Below are 13,765 nucleotides of genomic sequence, written 5' to 3'. Positions count from 1 at the left end.
CATCAGGCTCATGGTATCGAGGAAAGTTTTAAATTGATAAAATCATTGCTCACCGATAGAACGCAGAGGGTCAGCGTAGATGGTGTTAAATCTGAGTGGGGCTGTGTAACCAGTGGGGTTCCCCAGGGGTCAGTACTAGGCCTCTTGTTCATAATCTACATAAACGATCTAGATACTGGGATCAGCAGTGACATAAGCAAGTTTGCGGATGACACCAAAATAGGGCGGTAGATTAATTCAGGGCAGGATGCAAATGCATTACAGGAGGATCTAAATAATCTGCAGGGGTGGTCTGAAAAATGGCAATGAAATTCAACACCAGAAGTGCAGTGTACTTAATATTGGAAGAACAAATACTGATAATGTAAACAACCTTAACAACATCAACCTAGAGAAGTCGACTTGTGAAAGAGACCTAGGGGTACTTGTAAGCCCGGACCTACGGCCTAGAAAACAGTGCGTTAATGTTCGAAATAAAGCAAACAGAGTATTGGGTTTTATATCTAGAAGTCCATTGCTCTATCTTGCGCTAGTCAGGCCGCACCTCGATTATGCGGTTCAGTTCTGGTGCCCCTATTATAGAATGGATATAAATTCACTAGAGTCGGTGCAGCGAAGAATGACAAAAATGATTCCGGGACTTAGAAACCTTCCATATCAGGATAGGCTAAAGAAACTTAACTTGCATTCCCTAGAAAGACGAAGAGTGCGGGGAGATATGATAGAAGTATTTAAGTGGGTGAAAGGAATCAATAAAGGGGATATAGATAAAGTTCTTATAATATCCGAGCAGGATAGGACTAGGAGCAACGGATTCAAGTTGGATAAGTTTAGGTTTAGGAGGGAGATAGGAAGGAACTGGTTCACAAATAGGGTGGTGGACGAGTGGAACAAGCTTAGCAACTTTGTAGTAAGTGCGGGAACTCTGGAAAGTTTCAAAAGGAGGCTGGATAGATTCATGGATGATATAGAGTGGTAGTAACTCTCGACAGGAGCTGCCATGCACAGGCCAACCGGCCTATTGCAGACTCCTTATGTTCTTATGTTCTTATAAACAGTCACTCACCTCAGCCTTCTGCCTGGGTGACATTCTACAGCAGACTACAGCGGTACACCTCCGACAAACACTGTAGAATTCCTCCTTCAGGTTCTCCAGAAGAATGTGTAGCGAGGTGCCGTCAACGACCAGACCGTACTGTGAGTCTCCCTCTGTCTCCTGCCTGGTGGTGAGAGACGGTGGTGAGGAGGGAGTGAAGGAGGGAAGGCGGGAGTGAAGGAAGGGGAGGCGGGAGTGAAGGAAGGGGAGGCGGGAGTGAAGGAAGGGGAGGCGGGAGTGAAGGAAGGGGAGGCGGGAGTGAAGGAAGGGGAGGCGGGAGTGAAGGAAGGGGAGGCGGGAACAAATTTTACTCTTAGAAAAAAGTGGAGAAAAGTTTTAATTAAAAACAAGACAATAAACAAGAACTTCGTCTGTTATAATACCAGAGATGACAGGGATTTACATAAGCAGAAACTAAGAGATAAATAAACACGATGCATAGAGAGAAAACAATTAAATAGTATGATAAAATGTCTGTAATAAAGAATAATGAAAAGATAATGACAAAGAAGTAAAAATAAAGAAATAAAATCGAAATTAGAAGTTGGTAAAATACTGTATTTGACGAGCGTCCGTAACCCCTACAACTGATGACGTCACGGCTACCTCCACCATTAACGGCTGAATAATGTCACAAACAACACGTCACAAACAACACGTCACAAACAACACGTCACAAACAACACGTCACAAACAACACGTCACAAACAACACGTCACAAACAACACGTCACAAACAACACGTCACAAACAACACGTCACAAACAATACGTCACAAACAACACGTCACAAACAAACACTAAAAAATCCCCCAAAATGATTCTTGAAGGTCAGCAAACACATACATTATCCAAGTAAAGAGAGAGAGAGAGAGACTTACCAGCACATCTGCAGTACAGACTCCGCCTGGTGGAGGTCATGCAGGCTGGTGAGAGACAAGACGGTCATAAACCGCTTGAAGTGACCGCAGGAGTAAGCGATGTTGACCGCAGTCTCCACCTTGTCTCCAGTGAGCACCCATACCTGGGGGGACATAAAGTGCTATACCACACCTGGGGGACACACGGGGCTATACCGCACCTGGGGACACGGGGCTATACCACACCTGGGGGACACACAGGGGTTATACCACACCTGGGGGACACACGGGGCTATACCACACCTGGGGACACACAGGGTTATACCACACCTGGGGGACACACGGGGCTATACCACACCTGGGGGACACACAGGGTTATACCACACCTGGGGGACACCTTCCACACCTGGGGACACAGGGCTATACACACGGACACACACCTACAGGGCACACCTGGGGGACACAGGGCTATACCACACCTGGGGACACACACAGGGCTATACCACACCTGGGGACACACAGGGCTACACACCTGGGGGACACACAGGGGCTATACCACACCTGGGGGACACACAGGGCTATACCACACCTGGGGACACACAGGGCTATACCACACCTGGGGGGACACACAGGGCTATACACACCTGGGGACACACAGGCTATACCACACCTGGGGACACACAGGGCTATACACACCTGGGGACACACAGGGCTATACCACACCTGGGGGACACACAGGCTATACCACACCTGGGGGACACACAGGGCTATACCACACCTGGGGGACACACAGGCTATACCACACCTGGGGGGACACACAGGACTATACCACACTTGGGGACACACAGGGCTATACCACACCTGGGGGACACACAGGACTATACACACACACCTGGGGACACACAGGGCTATACCACACCTGGGGGACACACAGGACTATACCACACCTGGGGACACACAGGGCTATACCACACCTGGGGACACAGGACTATACCACACCTGGGGACACACAGGCTATACCACACTTGGGGACACACAGGGCTATACCACACCTGGGGGGACACACAGGCTATACCACACCTGGGGACACACAGGACACACACCTGGGACACTATACCACACCTGGGGGACACACAGGGCTATACCACACCTGGGGGGACACACAGGGCTATACCACACCTGGGGGACACACAGGGCTATACCACACCTGGGGGACACAGGGCTACCACACCTGGGGGACACACAGACCACACCTGGGGGACACACAGGACTATACCACACCTGGGGACACAGGGCTATACCACACCTGGGGACACACAGGACTATACCACACCTGGGGACACACGGGCTATACCACACCTGGGGGACACACAGGCTATACCACACCTGGGGGACACACAGGGCTATACACCTGGGGACACACAGGGCTATACCCACACCTGGGGGACACACAGGGCTATACCACACCTGGGGCACTGGGGCTATACCACACCTGGGGGACACACGGGCTATACCACACCTGGGGGACACACGGGCTATACCACACCTGGGGACACAGGACTATACACACCTGGGGGACTATACCACACCTGGGGGACACACAGGGCTATACCACACCTGGGGACACACAGGGCTATACACACCTGGGGGACACAGGGCTATACCACACCTGGGGACACACAGGGCACACACCTGGGGGGGACTATACCACACCTGGGGGACACACAGGGCTATACCACACCTGGGGGACACACAGGGCTATACCACACCTGGGGGACACACCGGGCTATACCACACCTGGGGGACACACAGGGTTATACCACACCTGGGGGACACACAGGGCTATACCACACCTGGTTGAATTGCTCTCTACAAGGAAAAAATGCTTCCATCATCGATGTCCAAGATGAATACCTTCCGTCAACAAATGGAACTTTGGCCCAGGCGAGTCCACGTCAACAACGTCGCTATGTTTACCAGGCTAGACCAATTTTTTTCAAAGTAGCGAGGTTCAGTGCCCGGCGATCGAAATTGGCGAACATCTGCTCACACTCAAGACGTCAATGACAAAATATTTTCCTGAAAGTAAAGCTCTGGAGCAACCATTTCTTGTCGTCGAAGATGTCATTTCTGACAACGACTCTGCAAAAGACGAATTCCTGAAGTTGAGAAATGATTCCGTGACCCGTAGCACATTCAACACTGTCGAGGATATTGCATCTTTCTGGCTTGAGCAAGGAGCAGTGGGATACCCAACTCTACTGTAATGACTCGGGCTATCGACATACTTCTTCCATTTCCCACGACCTATATGTGTGAACTTGGGTTCTCTGCAATGTACCACATCAAGTCCAAGACTAGAAACCGGCTCGTTCCAAGCTCAGATATGAGGCTGGCTCTGTCAAAGACTAAACCAGGCATCCAAAATCTGGTGTCGACAAAACAAGTTCATCCATCTCACTTGGACTAAGTCTATAACAGCACTGTAACTGTAGCACTATTATTGAGTTTTGTATAAGACAGACTAGAATTGTACACTTGTGTTTTGTATACTAAACTTTATTGAATAGATTTAAGGAGTACAATTTTTAAGTACATTAATTTTGTAAACTTGTGCTTTGTATAAGAAACTTTATTGAATAAAAAGTAAGGAGTAAAATTTTACGTTGGAGTAATTCGAACCTGTCAGACTTTAAATAGGAGTAAAACTGGAAAAAGTTTAAGAACCACTGATCTAGACCATCACGTGGCACCACTGACATGATCTTTGCTTCATGTCAGATACAGAAAAAATGCAGAGAACAGCGTCATGACCTGTACATGGCCTTCATCGACCTAACCAAGGCCTTCGACTCGGTCAACAGGGAAGCCCTCTGGTGGACCCTCAGCCGTTTTGGTTGCCCACCAAAATTTATCGCCATTGTGAGTCAACTCCACGATGGCATGAACGGCAGTGTCCTGCACAACGGCATCCAGTCTGAGTTCTTCCCCATCCAAACGGGGGTTAAACAAGGGTGTGTACTGGCACCAACTCCCTCTTCCAATTTAGCCGGCTGGGTGGACGTCCAGTACCGAATGAAGGGTCTGTGGGGTTTCGTGATGCGTCTCGCACTCAGGATGGGTTGGAGAAAGGAAACTCTTTACGGTGGTTTTCTGTATATAAATATATTGAATGTACAGTGCAGTTTGGTGCTGGGAAGTTGCTGCGTAGTTAGGAGCTTGCGGAGAGGAGGTGTTGGATGAGGAGCTTGGAGTAGAGAGAGGTGTTGCGGGGCTGTAGGTAGAAGGCGGGAGTTCACGGGGAGGTTGAGAGCTTATATAGCGGAGGTAGGAGTGGCTTGATAGCCGACTCCACTCTGTCAGACCACGAGGCTTTGGCTGGGGAACTCGACAAGGGATCGGCTGGTCAGCGACAAACGGTAGTTGAGAGTATCCACTACAGGTCTTTTCAACATAAGACGACCCTGGCCAGATGCGTATGCACAACAACAACTTGATTTTCTGAACCCTGCCTGTTCATCTCTTTGCCTTTGGTCTAAGGATTCTTGATTCCTGTTCAATATGACCAGACAGAAAACCTTCGATGCTTTTCCTGTTAATGTTATCCCTCACCACTCTCGTAAATCACCTTTCTTGGGCAGGTTTATAAGGATTCCTTGTTTTCATTCATCCGGGACAACCTCAGTGCTCCAGATTTCTTGAAATAGCTTTAACAGTACTTGAGGTGCACCATTCGCGTCGGCTTTCAGCATTTCTTCAGGTATTTCATCTAAACCTGGTGCCTTCTAGTTCAACTGTTTTAGTGCCCTTTTTATTCCCCTCACCGTAAAGACACCCATATTGACATCCAACTGTTCTTCAGGCTGATGTGTAGTAAGAGTATTAGCGCTATGGAAGACTTTATTCATTACTATCCGGAAATGCTGCCCATCGTTCCTTTATACGTTCTTCTCCGGTTATCAACCCTCCGTTCATAGCACGTACTGATAGCCTTTTTCTTTTCCTGCCTATACCTGGGATGTCTTTAATTATATCGTATGCTTTACTTACTCCATGTCCATTACCGGAATTAAGTGCCGTCTGCTTCTTCTGCCATATTTTCCAGAAAAAGCCGCTTATCACGTCTTGCACAGCGTTTAACTTCGCTATTAAGACTCCAGTATTTGGCTGTTTCTATTTCAAGAGTGAAGGTTACTAGTGTCCCCTGAAGAATGCAGTGATGGCTAGGGAAACACTGTGTAACACTGAGTCCGTTTATTGTGGATGAGAGAAATACAAGTGGTGACCAGCGTGTGCCAAGCACAGCTCACACAGTCAGACTGGGGCTGCCTTGCCATATGGCAGCCTCGGGGCAATGTTGCCACATAACACGTGCAGTGTTGCCACGTGATTATATATATAAATGCTACTCGGCACAGTAGCTTATGTACAGGGTTGCTACTCGGCACAGTAGCTTAGATACATAACCTACAAAGAGCATCTTCATCAAGTATCAATATATACTTTCTGTGTATCTCTCTTTTGCATAATGCTGCAGGTCTCTTCCCTGATACAACTGTTTAGTGTCTGCCCACCTATTATCCACATTCCTTATGTTTTCACCTTCAGACACTCCTGATTCCTCTTCATTCAATGTCTCCAATACAATGAAGCGGTTGTGGCCTTCAAGTTGAAACTCTTCTTTAATCTGGGGGTCTAGCAGTTTCTTGTTATCATAGCGAGTCAGTTCCTCGCTTCTCTCTCGCTTCTCATTTCAACTGTACGGTTGCCACATCTACTTGGTGGTCACTTCCGACATCCGCACCTCTATACTGTACGTCCGCACATCTCGTAGTGAGTTGCACCTCTGCTTACCAATCATAACATGGTCAATCTGATTGCGATAGTTCCCATCTAGAGATGTCCACGTATACTTATGAATACTTTCATGCTTAAACATCGTCCCGCCAATAACGAGATTATTAGTCGAGCGCAAAATGATCGAACCCATACCATTCTCGTTAGCCTCGCTCAATCCGTATTTTTTCACATGTTCCATGCCACGGTTGTCGCTTCCCACCTTCACATTAAAGTCGCCTAGAAATATCATTATATCTCTGTCCAGAATACTACTCAAAACATCCTGTAGCTGCTCTAGAAAGCATCTTTCGCTTCATCTGGTGCGGTATTTGTAGGCGCGTAACACACTGCAATGCTCATATTAACTCGCTTAGACTTCAGCTGTAGGGAATTGAAATTATCAACAAAGTTCTTATATGGCAGCGAGACATGGGTCACATACAGAAGGCATCTCAAGGCACTTAAAACTTGCACCAACGTAGTCTACGTTCCATCCTCCGAGTTCGCTGGGAAGACAAGAGAACAAATGCCAGTATTCTTGCTGACACCAACTGTAGGAGCATCGAGCTGCCATTATCCATGAACAACTACGTTGGACTGGCCATGTTACCCACATGGACGACAGTAGACTACCAAAGCAGCTACTTTACAGTGACCTACCGAATAGTAAACGTAACGCTGGCGGTCAATTGAAAAGGTATAAGGTTAGTCTTAAGACAAACCTGAAAAAGAGCCAAATCGACCCCCTCACCTGGGAGATGATTACTCCACACTGTAACGCTTGGAGGAGCACCACACGAGAAGTTGTCAATACTTTCAAGTTAACCCGACTGCGTACCGAGGCAGACAAGCGCCAACGCGGGAAAAACGCAGCCACCGCCCATACCGCACTAGATGTAGCCCTCCACATGTTTAAACGTCTGTGGACGACTCTGCCGGTCCCGTATCGGCCTCTTTAGCCACCTCAGAGCTCACCAACGTAGGTGACATCCTTAATAACTCATATCATTATATCATAGCTGGATGATCGTCATACTCGATTCTGAGTAGTAGTAGTAGGGGGGTGTGTGTGTGTGTGTGTGTGTGTGTGTGTGTGAGGCTGACTGAGACTCTCCTCTCCATGCCCCGAGAGACTCGCCTCCATGCACCGGGAGACTCACCACTATACCCTGAGAGACTCACCACTATGCCCTGAGAGACTCACCTTGATACCCGCTGCCCTGAGAGCCTCCAGAGTCTCCTGGACGCCCTCCTGCAGAAGGTCCTCCACCCCGGTAGCTCCCAGCAGTCTCAGCTCAGCTTCCATCCTCTCCGTCACTTCCCTCACCGCTGCCTCTCGCCCCTCCACCATCTGCAGTCATCACAAGGTCATCAGTGGTCATCAAGATCCATAATAACACCCCGGTCAACAAGTCATCGTATTCGCTCTCATGAAGGTCAAGAATATCAGTCCTTGGTCAGCCTACATCACCATTAAGCGAGTCACTCCTCACGTCACTATGTTTACATACAAAGAAGAAAACGGTAATAGCGGTAACTATAATATCTTAACTCACTCAGTTCACAACACCGTCATTCTTTTGTTGTTTTTAGGTCGGATTACTGATACTCCATTAAATAATCAAATAATAGAATAGAATTATAGAATTATTTAGGAGTAAGGTTGATTTTCTATGTTTACCATATTATAAAACAACTTTACGCATACGGTGATATAGTCTATGCTGTATACCTGTATTGTTTAGAATAACTTTACTGAATTTACGCAACACACGTCAAGCAAAATGACGTAAATGGTTGAAGTTTACCGTATATGCTGCACGATACTAAACTATAGTGACGGGTAGTGGTATATTGCATGAACAGACAGACAGACAAAGAGGCAGACTGGTAGTGGCAAAAAGCAGACAGACAGACAGACAGACAGACAGATCTTACTCGCATTAGAACACAAATTTGTAGGTGTAAACACAGACCTGCTTGGCCTGGGAGAGCTGCATGGCGAACTCCTGATAGTCTTCCTTCGTTAGTTCCCTACGAGCCACTGCTAGCGTCCGGAGACCCATCTAGTGGCGGGGGTGAAGTAAACAATGTCAGCGAATTGATAGGTAGATAGGGTTGAGGTAGATAGAGTAGAGGTAGAGATAGATATATAGATAGAGTACACACACACACACGTACATATAGAGATAGAGATTAAGAGAGCTAAAGCAGAGACATGCAGAAGAGAGAAAGAGAGAGGTGTGTAAAATTGGGTACAGTTAACGTAAAGTCGCAAAAGTCTCCGTCGTACACGTTCGGCGGTTCCGGGGGTGGGGGGTACGAAAAAATAAGAGTAAAAAGACATTAAAAATATAAAAGAGAAAGGTTATATTAATGTACACTCGCAACAAAAAGTATCGGTGCATACTGTAGTGTGAACAATTTGAGACCAGTGACGATAGGTATTGGGAAAGGCGAGTTGTTCCAGCCGTATGTTGGCAGCCCTGGTCAAGTGAAACAAACAGTTATAAATAAGGTCGGGAAGTGATAAATAGACAGTATGAAATATGAGGAGCTCCCTGTTAACAAAATTATTTGTGATACTTGTGAATATTGCCACATTAATTTATGCTACCAAATAAACCACTCAACCTGGTCGTCCTGAGGGGTGGTGCAGCGTGGACGGCCGCTCCGAGACCTGTCGTCTGTAGCACCAGTTTCGAGGTATCGCCGAATCCATCGTTCAGCGGTGTTCCTGTGGACACCAACCCGCCGGCTAATATCTGTGACGCCGAACCCTTCGTTATGAAGGGCAATAATAGCTCCTCGTGTTCCCTCTAAGGTTTCCATGTCGTCTGACATGTGTAGATCTCTACTGCTTCATATTGCCTCTGTTTTATACCCACGTTCACCGAGACCGAACCCTCGCTCATCATTCAGTCGACACAAAGCAACAATCCGAAAAGAGGAAACAAACACACTGATTGTCAGCCATATGGCAACACTTACCAACCTTCCCGACATATCACAGTATATACGTATCGTTTCGGAAGTCGTCGATCTCACCCTGCACCGATACTTTTTGGTGCAAGTGTACACAACGAAGATGCCGGAAAACCAATTTTTGAAGTGAGACAGATTGTAAAAGTATGGAAACACAGAAGAAGGCAGAGCATTCCACAGTTTGGCTGTGTGAGGAAAGGATGTACTACAACGGGTTATTATAGTGTGACCAACATTCACAGAGAAACGGTGGGCACTGCGGGCAAGACGCGTGTTACGAGCCCACGGCTTTGCCGGCGGTACACAGTTTGCCAACTCCACTAGGGGGCAGGGAAAAAACACTTTTATTTGAGTTGCAGGCTGCACTTTTCAGGCATCGTTTGTATGGCTGTAACAAACACCTGTGCAAAATTTCATGCCATTTCATGCATACTTACCCTGCCGCATCGCGAACGACTTTTTGTCAACTTTTAGTGTATACCAAAAATTAGGTGTCATTTAATGTTTTCCAGGATAATGATAAATTTTACATGGGTGACATCGATTTAATTCACTTGTTATTTTACAGGTACACCATATAGAAAATCATTACAAGTTCATATTGAAATTCTTTTTTGTGCAGAACCTTGGCATCATTTTCCTAGACAATAATCTTTGCCTAATATATCCATCTCTCGATTCGTATCCCGTCACTTCAGTGCAAGCTTCAGTCATCACTTTTATGCCTCTCTCGACCGCCTGAGTGCTGTTTGGCCACTTGGGCACCACTAATGGTGTCTCAAGAATGTCATTAACCTGTAGATTTGACAGAGAAGCAATGTAAGGAGGCTCAGTCTTGAGTTCATTCCTCCAGTTAATCATGGAATGATAGTTTTTTGCTTGCCACTTTAGTTTCGGAGTCACCACCTTTCTCATGTTGACTACAGGAGGCACATCCTCATTCCCATCTCCATCTTTACCCTCCTCATCAGTATAGTTTAACAAATTCTCGTCAACAGCAGCATCAGAATCTTCCTCCTCCTCTTCAGATCTGCCAGTGCATTCTTCCTTTTGCTGATTCTCCTCTCTAATTTTTCTTATCATTGAGACAGCTTTTTCTCTAACAGTCATGTCCTCATCTGCACACATACCAAGAAGAAGTTGATCTGTGTGGGCGAAGTATGCATTTCTCTGGACAGCCTTCTTCACTATCGTCTCCTCCTCACTATTCAGGTGTTTCATATATAGCAGGGACTGGAATACGTTCCTTGAGCCGTGTGTTACGTAAGGGTGTATCTTGATGTAAAACCACATTGGAGCACTGAACTTTATTATTGTAATGACAATTCTTTTCAACTCATGGCTGGGTCTTGATGTTGCTACATACAGCCTGAGGATTCTACTCCATAAGGTGTTCCACCTTGACACACAGGGAGGACCTGGCTCAATAGCAGCCAAGTCATCTTCAACAACACCTGTGATAACTCCTTTACAAATCCTATACAGGTATTTCTGATCCCAGGACAGATCTTTCTCCACTTCATCATTAAACACAGGGAAATCAGGGAAACTGACTGGCTGGAAGGCGACAACTGGAAGCTCAGACAAAGACTCCTTGATCTGCTTTCCAATGGGACCACGCCAATGCTCAGGACCACTTGGTTTACCATCATAGTGATAAAAAACTGCGCGGAAAGGCAGCTCATTTCCGTGAAGCTGACATATGAAATAATGGAGCGGGTGACCAAGTAACATTTCAAGATGATGAATGACTCCATTTTCTGATCCTACATTTACATTGGTTCCATCACAACCAACACACACAATGGGCTGCTGGGTTAGATTTTTCTCCACCAGAAACTCGTGAATAGTTTTGGCAATCTGCTTTCCGTGTCCAGTCTTGGGAGTCACATGTGTGAGATATTCATTGCCAGGCTCAACCATGATGACATAATGATCTTTCACCATCATCCTCGAACTCCATTTCTCGGTCTTCTCATTCTTTATCATCACACGAGTGGCGGTCTTCTTACCATCAAAATAGAGTGACGTCAAATTATCTAAACTAGCCATCTCAATTTCTTGCCTCTTAAATCGGTATTTTTGTCTCGCATCCTGCAGCTTATGTGGTCCAATAACCTGACTCTTGTCATCCTTTGTGATAATGCCATAGTCAGTTAAGGTGGCAGTAGCAATGGCAGCTCCAGCATAATCACTAATCAAGTATCGGTCACAAGCGGCAGCCAGTGTAGGGAGTCTTGTCCGGTTCTGTGAACTGGTGTCTGTCAGAGCCCTTGGATCAGAAAAGGCTGATAATCAATATAGACATAGCACCATACTCATCTGCAACAAGACAACTTAAATGAAATAAGAGATATGAAAAAAAGTTGATAAACACTGAACAGAACATTGCACCGCCACAGCGGCTGTTTGGCTAGTACTGTAGGTAAATTTAAAAAATTCAGTAGAAAATGCGGCAGACTAAACCTCGACATATCAGCTTCAAATTTGGCATGGAGTCTTAGATATGTATAAGGAACAATGCCTGAAGAGTGCAGCTTTGAGCAAAATTTCACTGCCCCCTAAACTCCACCTACCATTGCCCGTTAAAGTACCTGTAAAAGAGAGAAAGTGAAGCAACATTGCGGCGAAGAGAAAGGGAAGAGAGATTAGCAACTAGAGGAGGAGAGTTAATATGACGAAATGCCATTGATTCCACCCTATCTAATAGTTGGACAGAAGAAGAGCCTCTCCAAATATGAGAGCAGTACTCCAAGTTAGGACGAATGAATTCCATATATACTTGAAGCAACTGCTCAGGAGTGAAGTAGCTACGGCATCTGTACAACATTTCCCAGTTCTCGGGAGGCAGCTTTCGCAATGTTGAGGATGTGTGGCTTCCACGACATATTAGAGGAAATGGTGAGACCTAGCATATCTATTTTAAAATTTGGCAGAATGATTGCATTCTGAAATGTGATTGGTGGGAAATCTTACAATTTTGGAAAGTGTAATTGGTAAATACACCTGTACTGTGTTTTAATACGGCGGAATTTATCAAAGTTTCTACCTCCCCATTCGGAGATGCTGCACAGATCTGCATTGACAGATGTAATGATATCAGCTCCAGAAACAGATATCGTTTGAGAATTAGGAGGAAGGGGAAAATGTGGAGAAGAGTGAAGAGTAGAATCATCAGCGTAAGAATGGATAGTTGTAGGCGTAGTGAGAAGTAAATCATTGATAAAAAGAAGAAAGAGAGTTGGTGAAATAACAGAACTCAAATAAATAAGATTAATAAATATTGAAGTGATGACCGTGGTAACATTATGAGATGTTCTTATTACCACCATGCTATTGTACTATTCCAGATGTTACTAAATGTTACATAATACTTCCTTGAGATAAATGTATAGTATATATGAGGTGCCTTAAAGAGAGCTCAGATTCTCAACTGGCTCAGCCATGTTAATATTGTTATTATTATCCACTCTGCATCTTTGTTTTCTGGCTAAATAAACTGTTTCAATTCAAATCTTTATTGCGCCGTGGTGACTCCATGGTCGGCGGCTCAGGCAGGTAGAAGGGCGTCATCCCCTGGTCTGGTCTCCATCACCTGTATATATGTTTGATGCCATGGAGTGCAGGAGCTGAGTGCATATAGCACTCGCTTCCTGTCCTTCGGGTCACTGTCTCAAACCCGAGGCACCTTCAGTCCACCCAGCCGGAAATGGGTACCTACCCTTACATATTGGGGAATTGCCGCCCACCTACCTTCATGCTTACCGAAGGCTTAATGAACAGCGTGTTCTCTCTCTCTCTCTCTCTCTCCTACTCACCAGGGCGTAGTCGTCAATGTGAGCGAGGGTTGTGTCGTGGAGAGGCTGTAGGTGGGCAGCGTCAGAACACCTTCTTAACACGCTGCTCTCCGCTCCCTTCGTCAGCAGCCAGATCCTCCCCGACGCCTCCTCCCTCACCACCACTGACATGCACTTACGGTCTGGGGTA

General features: G+C 46.1%; 1 protein-coding gene across 1 annotated transcript in view; it reads right to left on the bottom strand.

Moving 5' to 3' along the window:
* Positions 1 to 13,765, bottom strand: part of LOC121875657 (phospholipid-transporting ATPase IF-like) — a 76,292-nt gene that overhangs the window by 14,876 nt on the left and 47,651 nt on the right. The window contains 5 exon segments of the mRNA XM_042380279.1: positions 1,067 to 1,220; positions 1,976 to 2,118; positions 7,998 to 8,144; positions 8,770 to 8,859; positions 13,597 to 13,757. Coding sequence (XP_042236213.1) covers positions 1,067 to 1,220; positions 1,976 to 2,118; positions 7,998 to 8,144; positions 8,770 to 8,859; positions 13,597 to 13,757 — 695 coding nt within the window.

The sequence above is a fragment of the Homarus americanus genome, unplaced genomic scaffold (genome assembly GCF_018991925.1).
Source record: "Homarus americanus isolate GMGI-L3 unplaced genomic scaffold, GMGI_Hamer_2.0 scaffold22250, whole genome shotgun sequence".
Classification (NCBI taxonomy): Eukaryota; Metazoa; Arthropoda; class Malacostraca; order Decapoda; family Nephropidae; genus Homarus; species Homarus americanus.
This window is presented reverse-complemented; position numbering and strand designations above follow the sequence as displayed.